The following is an 18,643-nucleotide window of genomic DNA, read 5'->3' as shown; positions in this document are numbered from 1 at the left end:
ATCTGGGTTTGTTTGAGACTTGAGTTACTAAGTTTGTTCAAATTTGGGTATCCTTGCTCTTGTTCTGGGTTTGTTTGTGTTTTTGTTTTTTTGGAGAGAATGTGGAGTTGTTTGTTTTTATGGGTTTTTTTGTGTGTTTGTTTCTGAAGAAAAATTCTGGGTTTATGGGTTTGCTAGAGATTGAATTGGTTACTAGGTTTATGGGTTTATTTCTTTGATTTCTTTATGGTTTGGTTTAGTTTCTTGGATTTATTTCTTGTTTTTTTGGATTTGATGGAGTAAATTTGGTTGCTAGATTTGGATTTGGGGTTTGTTGGAGATTGGTTTATTTTATGGATTTAAGAAGAACACGAACAACAACTTCAATTCTTATGAAAAAATAATGAAAGTAAAAAAAATTTAAAAAAAAAATTCAAGTTTTGTTTTTAAATTTATTTTCTTTTTGGGTTTAAATTGTCTAACATGGCTTTTTATAAAAAATTAAGATGCTAACGTGGCATATAAAAATGCAAAATAATATTTTAATCGTCATATCAGCACCACATCAGCTAATAGGGTATTCCGTCTGCCATCTTAGCTTTTTCCATTAGTTGGCCGACAGTAAGGACTTAAACGTCATACGTTAATTGATTTAGGGATTAAAAGTGGTAAAAATAAAATGTAAGGATCAAAATAAAAAAAAATTGCAAAATGTAGGAACCTAAAATGCATTAACGCCTTTTTTTTACACGTTGAAGGAATCAAGCACACTCATGTGATTACCTCTCTGGCGCGCAGGTAAAGAAATCAAGCACACTGCAATTGACACATGGCTTTCCCGCCCCACACGGGTATAAAATTGCATGTACTATGCTCCCTCCTCATAAGTAAGTCCAAGCCTAGAGCGTGCGTATCTTAACCTTTAAGATAAATGAAAGTGGTGGGGGTTGAGCTCAGAGGTGGCGGTGGAGGTTGGAGAGCCATGAAGAGCTTTGGCTTGCATGTGCTCCTTGGTAGATGGTTCATGGCCTTTGCACCGTTGTTAATCATGTCTGTCTCAGGTTCAACGTACATATTTAGCGTATATTCCAACGACATAAAATCAACCCTAGGCTATGACCAGACATCGCTTAACTTGGTCAGCTTCTTCAAAGACTTGGGTAGCAACGTTGGAGTCCTATCTGGGCTTATCAACGAGATCACACCCCCATGGGTGGTCCTCTTAATTGGGGCAATCATGAACTTGTTTGGCTACCTCATGATATGGCTTAGTGTCACTGGCCGTGTTGCCAAACCCAAGCTATGGCAAATGTGTTTATATATATGCATCGGTGCAAACTCACAAGCATTTGCAAATACTGGAGCTTTAGTCACTTCCGTTATGAACTTCCCCGAAAACCGTGGCAGTGTCATAGGCCTTCTGAAGAGTTTTGTTGGTATAAGTGGTGCTATTTTGACACAACTCTACTATGCTATCTATGTGGATAACTCAAAGGCTCTGATTTTGCTAATTGCTTGGCTTCCGGCAGCTGTTTCCGTTGTCTTTCTTCGAACGGTTCGGATTATAAAGACAGCTCGACAATCCACCGAACTTAAAGTTTTCAACACCTTCCTCTATATTTCACTTGGCCTTGCCGGGTTTCTCATGATTTTGATTATCATACAAAACAGTCTCAGGTTTAATAGAATTGAATATGTTGGAAGTGCTTGTGTTGTTATTTTACCATTTCTCCCACTTGCAACAGTTTTGAAAGAAGAATCCAAAATTTGGAGGAGAAAGGAGCACCCCATAAATGATCCTGTACAAGAGAAAGTAGTAGCTGAAAATCCACAAATATTGGAGGAACTTGTACTGCCCCCAATTGAAGCACAAGCAAGTGAAAGAAAGCCAGGTTCTTGCTTCAGCAACATATTCAAGCCCCCAGATAGAGGTGAAGACTACACAATATTACAAGCATTATTTAGCATCGACATGTTAATTTTGTTTGTAGCCTCAACTTGTGGTGTTGGTGGGACTTTAACAGCCATTGGCAACTTGGGTCAGATTGGTAAGTCACTAGGCTATCCAGATCACAGCATCGAAACCTTTGTATCACTCGTGAGCATTTGGAATTATCTAGGACGAGCTATGTCTGGCTTTGCTTCTGAAATCTTCTTAGTCAAATACAAATTCCCTCGTACCCTAGTGCTTTCATTTGTCCTTCTTTTCTCCTGTGTTGGCCATCTCTTAATAGCCTTTCCAACCCCATACTCTACTTACTTTACTTCAGTGATTATTGGGTTCTGCTTTGGTGCACAATTGACTTTAATATTCGCTATCATATCTGAGATCTTTGGCCTCAAGTACTATTCCACTTTGTACAATTTTGGTGCCGTTTCTAGCCCAGTTGGGTCTTACATTCTCAATGTGATAGTGGCTGGTCGTTTATATGATAAGGAGGCTTTGAAGCAACTGGAAGCTTTAGGTCTCACAAGGAAGGCAGGTTAGCAATTGACATGCACAGGCGCTCAGTGTTACAGGATGGCTCTTATTATAATCACATTGGTAACGTTGTTTGGGTTCATTATTTCTATTATTTTGGTTCTTAATTAGGACGAGAAAATTTTACAAAGGTGATATTTACAAGAAGCTCAGAGAGGAAGCAAAGGCAGCAGCTAGTGATATGGCCTCTAGGGAAGATGACATAGTACCGATGAGAGAAAGAGAGGGTGGAGCCAATTTTACTTACCAACGTGTAAAAAATATTATTATTTTATTGATCTGCCAGTTTCTCCATTAGTTTGGTGACAAAATGGTGTTTCAAGGACTTAAATGAAGGGCGTTAATTGGTTTAGGGACTAAAAGTGGTAAAAATAAAATGTAAGAACTAAAATGAAAAAAAGTCAAAATATAGGGACTAAAAGTGCATTTACGCCTAAAAAAATTATTATTTTATTGATCCATCAGTTTCTTCTTTAGTTTGTTGACGGAATGGTGGTTCAAGAATTTAAATGAAAGACGTTAATTGGTTTAGAGATTAAAAGTGGTAAAAATAAAATATAGGGACAAAAATAGAAAAAAGTCAAAATGTAGGGACAAAAGTGCATTTACGACAAAAAAATATCTTAGGAAGAGCACTGTGAGTGGAAAATTTTGTGATAATTATGGAAGGTCTGTTGAGGGTCATTTTTGTAAAACACAAATAGAAGGAAGGAAGCCCAACTCGCAACGCAGACAGCAAATAGAAGTGACAAGCATAGAAAGAAACCATTAAGCCCAAGCGACATGAATAATGGGTCACAGGTCCATAAAATAAATAAATGAGTCTTGAGGAAGTAAGTGGGCTCGAAAGGCCCGGAAAGAGAGAATAACAAACTCATAGGCAGTGTATGATGTGAAAAAGTAAGAATGAGCCGCGACAGGCTCAAAGTAATGTAAGCAAAAAGAGTAGGGGATTGTTGGCAGGACCACAAACCCCAAGGATGAGTATGAAGTAATTGGACTGGGTAAGTCCAATAAAGTAAGTAAAAGCTCATGGGAACACAAAGTTAGGAAATGGGCCGAGAATGTCCAAAACAAGTAAATGGGCCAAGGATGCTCAAGGGGACACAGAAGCCCTTAAGTAAGAAAGCCTATGACCATGCAAAGCCATTTGGGGAAGAGGGTAAACAGCAAGTTTAAAAGAGGACCAGCAGGACCAAGTTATTACAATAGGAATGACAGAATAGTATGACAGGACATGATGGCAATCAAGAAATGGGCTAAGAGAAATGTAAAACCCAGTATCAAATGAAGCATAGCCCCTAAAGGAAACAATGAATTATAAAACGGCCCACATAAAAGAACGAAGAAGTGTGGCAGACTCTTCAAACAAAGCTCCAAACCGCGGTAAACGTATGAGCAGCAGGCAGATTTTGGACATACATGAAAGGGAAGCACGCGCAAGGCTCAGGCATCACCAGCCTGTACCCAGCCAATATGGGACGTGGTGGGGTCATGAGTCAGAGGTAAGAGGTAAGGGGGTATGGTTTGGTGGTAGGGAGAAGGGAAAAGACCTATTCTGTGACTCCTGCTCAAGCCCTTTTGGGAGGTACGTCCTGCTGGGATGACAAACCACTCAAAAGAGGCAAGGTTGAGGGGGGAACCGTTGGGTGCATACCATGAGGGAAAGAGAGAAAAAACATTTACACTGTAGCAGAAAAGGGTGCCACAGCGGACTAACAAACGACACAAACCTACCTTTGTCTGGCGAGGGTAAGTGGTACACAAACGAACTCTTTGGTGGTCGGCAGGTACGTCCAGACCAGATAAAGGCGGTTAAGGGGCAAAGTGGTAAAATCCGGTCACAGCAGACCCTATAAGAAGACCTTTGCCGTGCCCTGTATAAGGGATAAAAAAACAGAGGTATTACGAAGTGGAAAGAAAACAAAACGAAAATAAATGAAAGAAAAAAAGATAAGAGAGAAAACAAAAAACAAAAAAAAGATAATATAATGGGCATGCACCAGTAGGTCGGTTCCCTTCTCTCTCCCTCGAAATCCCACTCTCTTTGAGGCAAGTAAACAATAGAGATTCCTTTGGGCACTAATCATTTAGATTCGGTTCCCTTAAAATCATTAATCCCCACGGCAGGATCTTTTCTTGGTAGATTAGTTTCATTGAAAAAAGGCGTTCTTCCTCTTTGGTCTTTGCCTCTACGAACCCAAACTTGACTTGATATTATTTCTTCAATTAACTCATATTGTTACTTAATCCTTTACTTCTTTTGTAAAAGCTATTGTTATTACTGTGATTGTCATAAATAGGGATTACTTAGTCATTTTTCATTAAGAAAAGGTCACCATATTTTTGTTTTTCTACTATTGTTATATCTGCCTGCCGTAAATAATTTGAAACAGCTCTGCCTGCCATAAGTACACTCTTGGCAGACGAGGCCTAGTTTGCGCACAAGCCGGTCCAAAGTGAGTTACAGTTGGGCCGGTCTCAACTCTCCTATTCAGAATACTCGAGCCCATCACCGCAGGAGGCAACCCAGCCAAACGCCTTGTACGCAAAAAAGACCCCTACAAGGTCGAACAAAACTTATTACTAAAGAACATTCTGATTTCAAACACATATTGGAGGTTGAAGTGCAACTTAACTCCCCAGGACTCTTAATAATTATATGTAAATGTCAAAAAACTATATTTTGGCATTCCTAAAACATATGAATAAAGAAATCACGATAACAACACTTTCCATAAAAGTCATTTTGGGGAAGAGGAGAAAGAAGGAAAACGATTCCAGCAAATTAATTATGGTTCAATCTTGTCTGTTAAAGATATCACTATTTAAATCATAACAAGAGAAAGTGTCCAAGAAGGATCAAACCAACGAATCGAATAGAGATATAACTGATAACCTCAACAGGAATGGGTGTCGAATCATCAACAAATATATATATATATATATATTTTTTTTGAGAAATTCCATTATCTCTATTCCTCATCACTGCTCAAATCATCAACAAATACTTGGTGGAGCGAATCTACGACAAATATTAATATTACAACATAAGGGGAATTGTACAAAGAAATGAGATGCTATCATTTTGAAAACCACGTCCAAGAAATGCTAGTTTTTTTTATTGTTCTAATTCTTACCTTATAACCTTACCTATTAATAGAAAAATTAATCATTTTCACATGTTGAAAACCCTACCTCAACTCTCAATTAATGATGTCATAATTGTGAGAACTACGACTTAAGAATGATAGAGCAATTGATTCCTTCATGTGGTTACTTAATCAATGATATTATAACGCCTAGAATCGGAGGTTTTTTGGATACAAATAAATGTACTACTTTTTGTGTTCTACGTTATATTTCATCAACCACAACTTACCATGTATTTGTTTGACTTTTCTTATAAAATAAAAAAATTTGAAATGGTAAGGAAAGCAAACAAGGGTTAAGAATTAAATCGTTAATATAATTACCCATACATATAGGCTATAGCTTAATTTAGTAAAAAAAAAAAAAAAAAAAAAAATTCAAACATACAGCATACCACGATTGGTGGAACACAAAAAGCGGTTCAAAGGATTTGTATACATTACAAGTGGAGTTGCAAGTTAATTTAATTGGAGGAGGAAATTTAAGAAAACCTCATGAACTGTATCCTTAATGCATCAGAATATAATCTACATCGCTACGGTTTGAATTAAAACCTCTAATGAAAAATAAAATAATCTTCAAAACGATAATTGATGTGGTTTTAATTATATCAAAATATTATTTAAATTGAATGTTTAATATTATAAAATTTTCCTGCAGGTTTACAAGTAGAAGTTCAAGGGAGAAATGTAAGTCATCCATGTCAGACTGCTAACGATTGCGGCGACCCTTCTAGATGCAAGTGTACAAGCAACTTATGTGTTTGCCCTCCTAAAGATCTCAAGTTTCTGGCAAAATATTTAAGCACGAACTTTGAGAAGCAAAATGATATCCCTTTAATGTAATAATATAATCATTTCCTATATCAGCTACGATGAAATAAGAAGAGGAGGTGGAGAAAAAATCTATAGATACATAAAACTTGTACTTCTCATGTTGTCCTTCTATCTAAAGAGTAAAAAACATGTAATTTGTTGGTGCTCTTCAATATTAATTAGTAAAAAAAAGGACAAAATTTCTTCTTCTTCTTCTTCTTATTATTATTATTATTCATTTTCTTTCATTTTAAATTGGTTTGGTAGATGAAATTGTGTGTTTCTAGGCCAGACTAGGTATCGCACCACGAAGATATTAAGACAACTTTTCTTGTTAAAATTAAAAGAAGACATATTTATGATTCAAATTGAAGGATTTCAATCGAAGGAGGGTGATAATAAGGTCTAAAAATTTATCTGAATAATGATTGCGATGATCTTTTTCTTATTTAGTGGAACTCATACCTTCACACTTTGTGGACATAATATTTGTGTGTATAATTAAGGTATAATTACCATTGATTTAAAGTAAGACCTATATGCCTATTAATAGGCCCATTCACACCATTCGCCCATACAAAAAACTTTTTAAATGTAGATATAGAAAGTGATATACATCAATAGACTATAATATATAGTTTATAATGCTTTGGAAAATAAAAGTAGATTTTTTTGACGAAGCTTTATGCAAAGCTATTACTGTAAAATCAATGTAAATCATATTATAATTTAGATGGGATATTGTATCTTAGAGAAGACAAGTCAATCTATTGCACAGATTTATGGGTTTGAATGTTGTTTTTCGTTTGCTACTATTGTTGAGCAATTGCTATCAATGGATATGGTGACAAGTTTTGGTGGGTGAGTGTTTATGAGCATGTAGCATTTTGTCGAATTTTTGTAAAATTTTTTTTCCCACTTCCTCCTATTGTGGGAATTGGTAGAGAATAGGAAGGGGTTTTTCTGACCATGCCTTCCTAAATTTCATGTAATTTGTGCAACACGTATGGATTTTATGAAATTTGCAGTAATCGTTACTCTGATTTTTTTGGTGAGGTAAATGCATAAACAAACTCAAACACATATCATAATCAAAAGAGTTAAGAATGAATTGAATTTCTCAAGAAAATCACACGCATATTTTGATAAAGATTAACCAAAAATTGAAAATGCATCATTAATTTCAGAGCTTTAAGAGCTGTCTTCCATGGGAATTACAACACGTTTTCCTATAAAATTCTCAACATTTCCCCCCAGAGTCCATGGTCTTTTCCACAAAACAAATTCTCAAATAAGTAATTTTTATTTTTTATTTTTGGCAATATCTCACCCGACTTAAGCACAATTTTGGCTTTTGAATTGTAGAATTGAAGAAATTATGTGGTCTCTGTTACGGAATATATTTACTTTGATCAGATTGTTGGGTTTTCAATTGATTTTTGGTCAAATCAATACAAACTTGATCAAAATTTTGATTTGGCTATCAATTTACAATAATTACATTCCAAAATACACTTAAGATAAATCAACTCAATCAAATCCGTGGTTGTTAGGGCTATTTCAAAAAGAAATATCTTGGGAAGCACACTATGTGTGCAAAATTTTGTGATATTATGGAAGATCGAACAAAACTTATTACTAAAGAACTTTCTGATTTCAAACACCTATTGGAGGTTGAAGTGCAACTTAACTCCCCATTGCTCTTAATAATTATATGTCAATGTCTAGGAACTATATTTTGACATTCCTAAAACATATGAGTAACGATATCACAATAGCAACACTTTCCATAAAAGTCATTTTGGGGAAGAGGAGAAAGAAGGAAAACGATTCCAACAAATTAATTATGGTTCAATCTTGTCTATTAAAGATATCACTATTTAAATCATAACAAGAGAAAGTGTCCAAGAATGATCAAACCAACGAATCGAATAGAGATATAATTGACAACCTCGAAAGGAATGCGTGTTGAATCATCAACAAATATATATATATTTTTTTTGGAGAAATTCCTTTTTCTCTATTCCTCATTACTGCTCAAATCATCAATAAATACTTGGTGGAGCGAATCCATGACAGATATTAATATTACAACATAAGGAGAAGGGTTGGGTTCAAGTTACACATAGTGTAACTCTAAGTAATGTTACACCACCCAATATTTTTTAATTGTATTCGAATATTGACAAATCCACCGTTAGATTACATTATCTTTATATATTCTTCATGCTTGCAAAATTTCAAGGAGATCAAAAATTAATAACTATGTCATCAATCAATTGTTAAAATTCAAATTTTTGTAGTTTAAAATAATGTATAAAAGATGAGTATATGGATCAAATGGTAAATAGCATCCGATTGATATAAAAATTGGCATGCATGTTAAGAACATATAGAATATGTAATTCAACGGTTGGATTTTTAAAATATTAATTCAATACTAAGTTATTGAGTGGTGTAACATTGCTTAGAATTACACCAGGTGTAACTTGAACCCAACTCTAAGGGGAATTGTTCAAAGAAATGAGATGCTATCATTTTGAAAACCACGTCCAAGAAATGCTAGTTTTTTTTTTTTTTCCTTATAACCTTATCTTTTAATAGAAAATTTAATTATTTTCACATGTTGAAAACCCTACCTCAACTCTCAATTAATGATGCCATAATTGTGAGAACTACGACCTAAGAATGATAGAGCAATTGATTCCTTCATGTGGTTACTTAATCAATGATGTTATAACGCCTAGAATCGGGGGTTTTTTGGATACAAATAATTGTACTACTTTTTGTGTTCTACGTTATATTTCACCAACCACAATTTATCATGTATTTTTTTGACTTTCCTTATAAAATAAACAAATTTGAAATGGTAAGAAAAGCAAACAAGGGTTAAGAATTAAATAGTTAATATAATTACCCATACATATAGGCTATAGCTTAATTTAGTTAAAAAAAAAAAAAAAATCAAACATACAGCATACCACAATTGGTGGAACACAAAAAGTGGTTCAAAGGATTTGTATACATTACAAATGGAGTTGCAAGTTAATGTAATTGGAGGAGGAAATTTAAGAAAACCTCATGAACTGTATCCTGAATGCATCAAAATATACTCTACATCGCTATGGTTTGAATTAAAACCTCTTATGAAAAATAAAATAATCAAATTGATAATTGATGTGGTTTTACTTTTACAAATACTATATAAGGTAAGGAAAGATTTTACAAATACTTGGTGGATCGAATCTACAAGAAATATTAATATTGCAAAAAAAGGGGAATTGTTCAAAGAAATGAGATGCTATCATTTTGAAAACCCCGTCCAAGAAATGCATGTTTTTTATTGTTCTAATTCTTACCTTATAACCTTATTTATTAATAGAAAAATTAATCATTTTCATATGTTGAAAACCCTACCTCAACTCTCAATTATTGACGTTATAATTGTGAGAACCATGACCTAAGAATGATAGAGCAATTGATTCCTTCAGGTGGTTACTTAATCAATGATGTAATAACGCCTAGAATCGGGGGCTTTTTGGATACAAATTATATGTACTACTTTTTGTATTTTACGTTTAAAACATTATGTCATTTGAATATATAGAATTGTGCAAATTCTTTAAAAATTGTATACATTGAACATACATATTTTTTAGATTCTCTGAGAAACTATGTATTTTGAATATATAGAATTGTATAGATTCTTGGAACAATTTGGTGTATTGAATGTACATAATCTAAAAAATTTATAAATTGAATATATAGAATTGTATACATTCTTTCAAAATTTTCATACGTTGATTGTACATAATTTTATACATTTTATGAAAAATTGCCTATGTTGAATGTAAAAAATTATTTTTATTCATTGAAAAATTGTGTACATTATATAAACAAAATTATGAATTTTTTTTGGAATAATTATATACTTCGAATATACAAAATTGTGTACATTCTTTGAAAAATTATGCACATTGATTGTGTAAAATTGTGTTCATTCTTTGAAAAATTGTGTATATGGAATGTATAGAATTGAAAAAATATGTAATCAAATATACGTAATTGTGTACATTCTTTGAAATATTTTGTATAATTAAAAATTGAGAATTATGAACATTCTTTGAGAAATTGTCTGCATTGAGTGTACAAAATTGTGTCTAGTCTTATACGAATTGATTACATTGAATGTACAAAATTGTATATACTTTTTGAAAAGTTATGTATCTTGAATATACAAAATTGTCTTAATTCATTAAAAATTGTGTAGATTAAATGTGTGTGTATATATATCATACATTCTTTGAAAAAAATGTGTACATTTAATGTACAAAAATTTGCAAATTCTTTGAAAAGTTGCCAACTAAAATTATATACATTATATATACATAATTTTGTACATTCTTTGAAAAATTGTGTGCGTTGAATGTACAAACTTTTATACATTCATTGAAAAATTGTATACATTAGATGCAAGAGAATGTAAAGAATACTGTACATTCTTGAGATATTTTGTACATTGAATTTACACAGTTGAAAATTTATGTATATTGAATATATAGAATTAGGTAAATTCTTTGAAAAATTATGTAAATTAAATATTCAGAATTGTGTACATTTTTTGAAATATTGTGTAAATTTAATGTATAGAATTGACAAATTGTGTATGTAAAGTTGTGATTTACAACTACGTTTTATGTTGGCTTTATTCCATGATAAAAAGTGTTGTATTTGCTTTAATTTTGTTCCTTGTATTTTGCGGGATTTTATTGTATTGAGTTTAGTATTAAGTTAGTGAAGATTCAAGCTTAATTGAAGATCAAATGGATTTCACGAGAAGCTCACGAGAAGCTAACTCGCAAAGTAACCATGTGAGAAGCACATGACTGGAAGCTAAAGAGTCGTGCCAGGTTGTCAATTTCGTGAGTGTCTCGCGAGTAAGGCATTCCCGCGAGGTAGTCGCGAAACATTCTGCCTGGAGGATTTTTAAGTGTGACTTTCTTACCTTCACTCATATTGTATATACCCTCATTACGTACAAATTGTAAGGAGATCATTCAGAGAGAAAAATCCTAGATAGGTTTTCTACTGCAAGGTTGAATTTATTCAATCATTTTATTGACTTTATTCCATGCCAAATTTGCTTGTAATTCAACATTTAGAAACCCTGTATTTAGGTGGAAATCATGTAAGGGTAGTGTGTGAGAGAGTATGAAGAAAAGCTCAAAAGTGTGCATTCAAGAAGAGCCTCGCGACTGGCTCGCGACTAGCAAGTCACCAGAATAGCACACGTGTGAAGCATGTAGTGAGAGCTGAAGAGTTACGCTAGCTATTGCACTACAGGACAAAACTTCCAACTGGCCAGGCCGTTAGCTCACGATTCATTCTAGTCGCGAGCTCGAGTCGCTAGTTTACCCTGTTTGGTTGTAACTGACTCTTTTCATTTCATACACACCCTACTATGAATACTCTTATACCCACTGTGGGGGGAAAAGGGCCCAATCCAACATAATGGGCCGAGAGCCCATATGAGAGCTATTGTGTGACCGAGAAGAATGAGATGGTAAGGGCAAGGCCCATCTGGAAGTGGGACCCTCAGAGGGAAGAATGATTACAATCCAAAGAGGTCATCTTCTGTCTGAAGAGGGTATATTCCTCTGACGAGAATAGTATAGATCAATTGAACGTATAAGAGGTCAAAATGATCTTCCGAGGACTCCTCCTGATCAAGATAAGCTCTGAGTACACTAGGAGACGATAAGGATGAAGAAATATCTAAGGGGAAAGCTGCTACCACCGTATTTAATGTTCTGCAGCAACTTTTCTGGCCGCATTTATGTGGAGAAGACCCTAGAACAGTATATACTCACCTACTGCCACTCACACAGAGCTGAAGAAGATGCTTGACGTGACACATACTCAAGTAGATTCACGGATGAAGTACAAGTGGACGATGGAGATGAAGAGAAGGGAGGTTATATAAAGGAAAGAAACTCCTAACGTAAAGGAAGGAGGGGAGAAAGAAAAGAATAGAGAGAAAGAGAGAACGTGACTGTAACCCTAAGACCTTTGTTCATCAGATAAACAATAATATAGCTCTTCGGATATTCATGCTTTACGCGAAAATTCATGTTGGCTTGTGTTTGAAAGTCGTGATTCGTTGTTGTCAATCCAATACTTAACCTAGCTCTTTTACTCACACTCTACAAATTTATTGTTTTGGGCTTGGGCCACAAATCCTAACCCTACAATTGGCGCCGTCTGTGGGGAGAGCTTGAGTGTAAGGGGAAGCAGCAGTTGGTCATGGCTGAACCAGGGCAACAACCGGCAGAATCTGGGGCGTCCCAACATATAGACCATTTTCTCAATTTGGAACGAAGACAAGACCGTGAAGGCAGTGTGCATACTACACACACTGAACGAACTCAACCTCGTGGCGGAAGTCATGTTTCTTATGTAGAGAAGAACATCATGCAAATAGAGATTGAAAGGTTAAGAAGGGAGTTGCGCCATGCGAAGCGAAAACGTGCTGTCTCGCACTCTGATGATGACTCAGGTGACGGACAAGACATTACTTATGAATAGAGGTCTCGAACTCCCATCAGTGAATCTTTTTCATATGAGGATGAACACCCTCGCAAGAGGCAACCTCAAAGGCCATCACATGGAGGGGTGGGAAATGATGCCATGAGTAAGGCTTTGAATCAAATCTCCAGGTCACCTTTCACGTGCAGGATTGAAGGAGCGAAGCTTCCTCGGCGTTTTAACCAACCAACCTTTACTATTTACAACGGTAAAACTGACCCTGTGGAACATGTGAGCCATTTTAACCAAAGAATGGCTGTCTACTCCAGAGATGAAACTCTGATGTGTAAGGTATTCCCTTCCAGTCTTGGACCCGTGGCCATGAGGTGGTTTGACAATTTGAAAGCAGACTCCATCAATTCCTACCAAGAGCTCACTCGAGCTTTTGGTTCACGTTTCGTCACATGCCGAAGGGTGGCCAGGCCCTTGTCTTCTCTGCTATCCTTAAGCATGCGTGAAGGCGAGTCCCTTAAGGCGTATTCAGATAGATATTGGGAGATGTTTAATGATATGGAAGGCAACTTTGATGCAATGGCCTTAGACACGTTTAAGCTGGGTTTCCCCACTGATCATGGTTTAAGGACATCCTTGTCCGGCAAGCTTGTCACTAACATGCGTCAGCTTATGGACCGTATTGAGAAATATAAAGGGTTGAAGAAGATCAGCAGCAAGGGAAGGGTAAGGATAAGGTTACCCCCCAGGACAGGAAGGACTTCAGGTCAGATCGTTATAACAACAATAAGCCGAGGAGAGATTTCGCCAGGCAGTCAGGCTCAGCAAATGCTCAAGCAGTCAATACAGTGTTCAAAGAGCCAGTTCATCAAGTCCTGGAAAAGATCAAGAACGAGTCATTCTTTAGGTGGCCAAGTAAAATGGTAGGGAACCCTGAAAGATGCAATCACAATCTCTATTGTCAATACCACCAAGACCATGGGCATGCCACTGAAGACTGCAGAAGCTTGTGGGATCATTTGGACCAGCTGGTCCGTGAAGGCAGGTTGAGGTATCTTTTGCACCACTCCAGTGGCTGAGGAGGTCAAGCAAATTTTGAGTCCGAGAAGAGAGATTCTACGAAACCTCCATTAGGTACTATTAACGTCATTTTCGCAGCGCCAAGAAGAACAGGGTCCTGGCCGACCAAGGTTATGTCAGTGGCTCGGCTACCAGCAGGGGATATTGGCCGAGATCCGAGGAGCTCTAGACAGGTTGCCTCGCTCGTTTTAGGCTTTTCGGACGAAGATAAAGCTGGGACCATTCAGCCTCACGACGACGCTTTGGTAGTCACACTTAGGATCGGGGGATATGATGTGAAGAGGGTGATGGTAGACCAGGGTAGCGCAGTGGAGATCATGTATCCTGACCTCTTCAAGGGGCTGAACCTCACGCTTGATGACTTAACTCCATACTGTTCTCCCCTGGTCAGCTTCGAGGGAAGGATGGTTACTCCGAAAGGACAGATACGGCTGCCTGTACAGACTGGCTCAGAAGTAGTTGAGGTAGACTTCATTGTGGTAGATGTCTATTTCCCTTATACGGTGATTGTAGCCAGGCCTTGGTTACATACGTTAGGGGTTATTTCCTCCACTCTGCATCAAAAAGTCAAATATCCATCTGAAGGGCGTGTTTGTGAAATCCGCGGAAATCAATCCTCGGCTAGGCAATGTTTGGTGGCTGCCATACGACATGAGCCTGAGATTGAATCGTCAGCCAGGGCGAAGGGAGACCTATAGCAATTAAGGGGTCGGTTATCACCTGTTGAAGATCTTGATGAGGGCGCTAAATGCGAGGACTTAGTACAGGTTTTAATTGGGAACAATCCTGAAAGATACTTTCAAATCGGGTCTCAGATACCTCAACCAGAGAAGAAAGAGCTAATCGATTTCCTTAAAAGAAATATTGATGTATTCGCCTGGAGTACTTATGAAACCCCAGGAGTGGACCTGGAGTTCATTTGCCATCATTTGAGGGTTAACCCACTGAGTGTACCCAAGAAGCAGCCTCCTCGGCATCCATCCAAAGAGCATGCGGATGCAATTAAAGAAGAGGTGATGAAGCTCAAACAGGCTGGGGCTATTAAGGAAGTTTTTTACCCCGAATGGTTGGCAAATACTATGGTGGTAAAGAAGAAGAGCGGAAAGTGGTGAGTTTGTGTGGACTTTACAGACTTGAATAAGGCTTGTCTTAAGGATCCATTCCCTATGCCGAAGATTGATCAATTAGTAGATGCTACTGTCGGCCATCCTCGGATGAGTTTCTTGGATGCTTTTCAAGGTTACCATCAGATACCGTTAGCCCCAAATGACCAGGAGAAACAGCTTTTGTCACTCCCATTAGTAACTACCACTATAAAGTGATGCCATTCGGTCTGAAAAACGCAGGCTCTACTTATCAGCGGATGATGACCAAGATGTTTGAATCACAATTGGGCAAAAGCATTGAGGTCTATATAGATGATATAGTGGTAAAAAGCAGGGTTATTTCCGAGCATGTGAAGGACCTTGATAACGTTTTTGAAACCCTGAGGAGACATAAGTTGCGCTTGAACACCTCAAAGTGCTCATTTGGGGTGGGATCAGGCAAATTTTTGGGTTACATGGTAATACACAGGGGAATTGAGGTCAATCCCGATCAGATAAAGGCTATTCAAAATCTGCAGCCTCCTCGGAATCCGAAAGAGGTCCAGAAGTTAACAGGAATGGCAGCTGCTTTGAATCGGTTTATCTCCAGGTCCGCTGATAGGTGTAAACCCTTCTTCTCGCTGATCAACAAGTGGAAGGGATTTGAATGGACTGAAGAATGTGCCTCAGCTTTCCAACAACTTAAGGACTACTTGGCTCGGCCACCAATTATGTCTAGCCCTGAACCAGATGAGGTCTTATTTGCCTATATCGCAGTGGTTCCCCATGCGGTAAGTCTAGTGCTGATAAGAGTGGATCAAGGTATACAAAGGCCGGTTTACTGTGTAAGTAAGTCTCTACTTGAGGCCGAGATCAGATACTTGCCATTGGAAAAAGCAATTTTGGCAGTAGTACTTGGAACACGAAAATTACCCCACTACTTCCAAGCACATACTGTCGTTATGCTCACGTAACTCCCACTTAAGACAGTACTCCGAAGTACCGATTACACGGGGAGGATAGCCAAGTGGGGCACTATTCTAGGAGCTTTTGATATAAAGTATATGCCTCGTACTTCAGTCAAAGGGCAGATCCTTGCGGATTTAATGGCCGAGTTCACGGAGCCCAGCTTAGAAGAAGTAACGACAAAAGGAGACATGGATGAAAAATCGATTGGCATGATCTCTCAACAACCTCCTGCCCGTTGGGAAGTGTATGTGGACGGCGCTGTGAACCGGAAAGGTTCTGGAGTAGGGCTAGTCTTGACATCTCCAGAGAGAATCGTCATTGAAAAGTCGTTAAGGTTGGATTTTGGCGCGACCAATAACGAGGCAGAGTATGAGGCCCTGTTGATGGGAATGTCTATGGTCCGAAAAATGGGAGGAAAGGCCGTGGAGGTGTTCTTGGACTCAAGATTAGTTGTGGGCCAAGTACAGGGGGAGTTTGAAGCGAAGGATGAAAGAATGCAAGGATACTTGAATCGAGTCAAACGTCTGCAGGCGGAATTCGAATTTTTCAGCTTGCTACATGTTCCTAAAAGCAGTAATACTCATGCAGATTCTCTGGCCACATTAGCCACCTCTTCGGATCAGGACTTACCGAGAGTTATCCTTGTCGAGGATCTCTATGAGCCCACCAGGACAGGGGCTGATGCAGTCCGAGTCCACCAGATCTGAGATAGTCTCTGCTGGATGGACCCTATAATCAAATTCTTGAAAGATGACGCTTTTTCAGAAGAGCGGGGAGAGGCTGACAAAATTCGAAGGAAGGCTACCAGATTTTGGCTGTCCGAAGATCAAAAATTGTACAAACGATCCTATTTAGGGCCATACCTATTGTGTGTTCATCTAGAGGTGGCTGAGTCGCTACTAGAAGAGTTGCATGAAGGAATTTGTGGGAGTCACACTGGAGGTAGGTCGTTGGCCCACCGAGCCATTACTCAAGGGTATTGGTGGACGAACATGCAAAAAGAAGCCCATAACTATGTAAAGAAGTGCGATCAATGTTAGCAATTCTTGCCGAACATACACCAACCAGGTGGAGTCCTCAACCCGCTATCTAGTCCATGGCCGTTTGCCCAGTGGAGTTTGGACATAGTGGGTCTATTCCCGAAGGCTGCAGGAAACAGGAAGTACTTCCTGGTCGGCACAGACTATTTCACGAAATGGGTCGAAGCTGAGCCTCTGGCCAATATCCGAGACGTAGACGTGCAGAAGTTTGTATGGAAGAGTATCGTTACCCGTTTCGGAGTTCCTCATACTCTCATCTCGGACAACGGCTTACAGTTCAATAGTAATACATTTCAGAGTTATTGTAGCGAACTGGGGATCACGAATAGATACTCTACCCCTTTATATCCTCAGGGGAATAGGCAAGCTGAGGCAGTTAATAAAGTCATAGTTAATGGATTAAAGAAGAGATTGGACGATGCGAAGGGTAAGTGGATTGAAGAGTTGCCACACGTGCTTTGGGCTTACAGAACTAATCCTCGCAGATCTACTGGAGAAACTCCTTTTTCGATGACTTATGGAGCTGAAGCTGTCATTCCTTTGGAAACGGGGTTCCCAACTTTAAAAACTAGCTCGTTCAGTCCGACCAGCAATGATAAGCTCTTAGAAGCAGGCTTGGACTTGATCAAAGAAAGAAGAGAAAATACAATGGTTCGACTGGCGCATTACCAGCAGAAACTTAGGCAGGGCTATGATGCCAACGTCAAGCTAAGACCCTTAGAACCGATGATTTGGTGCTCAGAAAAGTCGTTGGCACTGCGAAAAACCCAGCCTGAGGAAAATTAGGACCAAACTGGGAGGGACCATATCGCATTACTTCATGGGCTGGCATTGGGGCATATTTCCTAGAGGACTTGGATAGTCATGTAATACCACGCCCCTGGAATGTAAATAACCTCAAAAGGTACTATTATTAATTGAGCCATTTCTTTGTTCATTATGATAACTTGTCATCCTTATTGGTTCTCTAAGTGTTTAAACTTAAACCCAATCATGCCTGTAGTCCTCGGACCAGATGATTTTGGTTTGTTAACACTCTTTATTGGTGCTCTAAGTGTTTAAACTTAAACCCAATCATGCCTGTAGTCCTCGGACCAGATGATTTTGGGTTAGTTAACACTCCTTATTGGTGCTCTAAGTGTTTAAACTTAAACCCAATCATGCCTGTAGTCCTCGGACCAGATAATTTTGGGTTAGTTAACACTCTTTATTGATTCTCTAAGTGTTTAAACTTAAATCCAATCATGCCTGTAGTCCTCAGACCAGATGATTTTGGATTAGTTAACACTCCCTATTGGTTCCCTAAATACTTATACTTAAACCCAATCGTGTTTGTGATCCTCGGACCAGGTGATTTTTAGTTAGTTAATACTTTTGTGCTGGTATTAATACTGAGGGTTATTTTTAGAATAAATCTTGCCTGGCATTATTAACTGTGTTTAATGTCAACTCTAAACCTGTGTTAACATTCCTAGTATACATGCAAAAGGATTTGTCCAACTC

At 37.8% G+C, this 18,643-nt stretch overlaps 2 protein-coding genes and 1 pseudogene across 2 annotated transcripts; all 3 read left to right on the top strand.

Moving 5' to 3' along the window:
- The first annotated feature begins 961 nt into the window (after window positions 1–961).
- LOC111982948 (uncharacterized) lies at window positions 962–2,759 on the top strand (annotated as a pseudogene).
- Window positions 2,760–14,159: 11,400 nt separating this feature from the next.
- Window positions 14,160–15,158, top strand: LOC136061714 (uncharacterized). The gene is made up of 2 exons (XM_065759843.1): window positions 14,160–14,676; window positions 14,776–15,158. The coding sequence occupies exons 1-2, from the start codon at window positions 14,160–14,162 to the stop codon at window positions 15,156–15,158; spliced, it is 900 nt and encodes a 299-aa protein (XP_065615915.1).
- Window positions 15,159–15,367: 209 nt separating this feature from the next.
- LOC136061713 (uncharacterized) lies at window positions 15,368–16,807 on the top strand. Its single transcript, XM_065759842.1, has 2 exons — window positions 15,368–15,922; window positions 16,118–16,807. The coding sequence occupies exons 1-2, from the start codon at window positions 15,368–15,370 to the stop codon at window positions 16,805–16,807; spliced, it is 1,245 nt and encodes a 414-aa protein (XP_065615914.1).
- The last annotated feature ends 1,836 nt before the right edge of the window (window positions 16,808–18,643 follow it).

The sequence above is a fragment of the Quercus suber genome, unplaced genomic scaffold, assembly GCF_002906115.3.
Source record: "Quercus suber isolate HL8 unplaced genomic scaffold, Cork oak 2.0 scaffold_344, whole genome shotgun sequence".
NCBI lineage: Eukaryota > Viridiplantae > Streptophyta > Magnoliopsida > Fagales > Fagaceae > Quercus > Quercus suber.
Note: the sequence above shows the minus strand (reverse complement) of the source record. Positions and strands in the feature narration are given on the sequence as shown.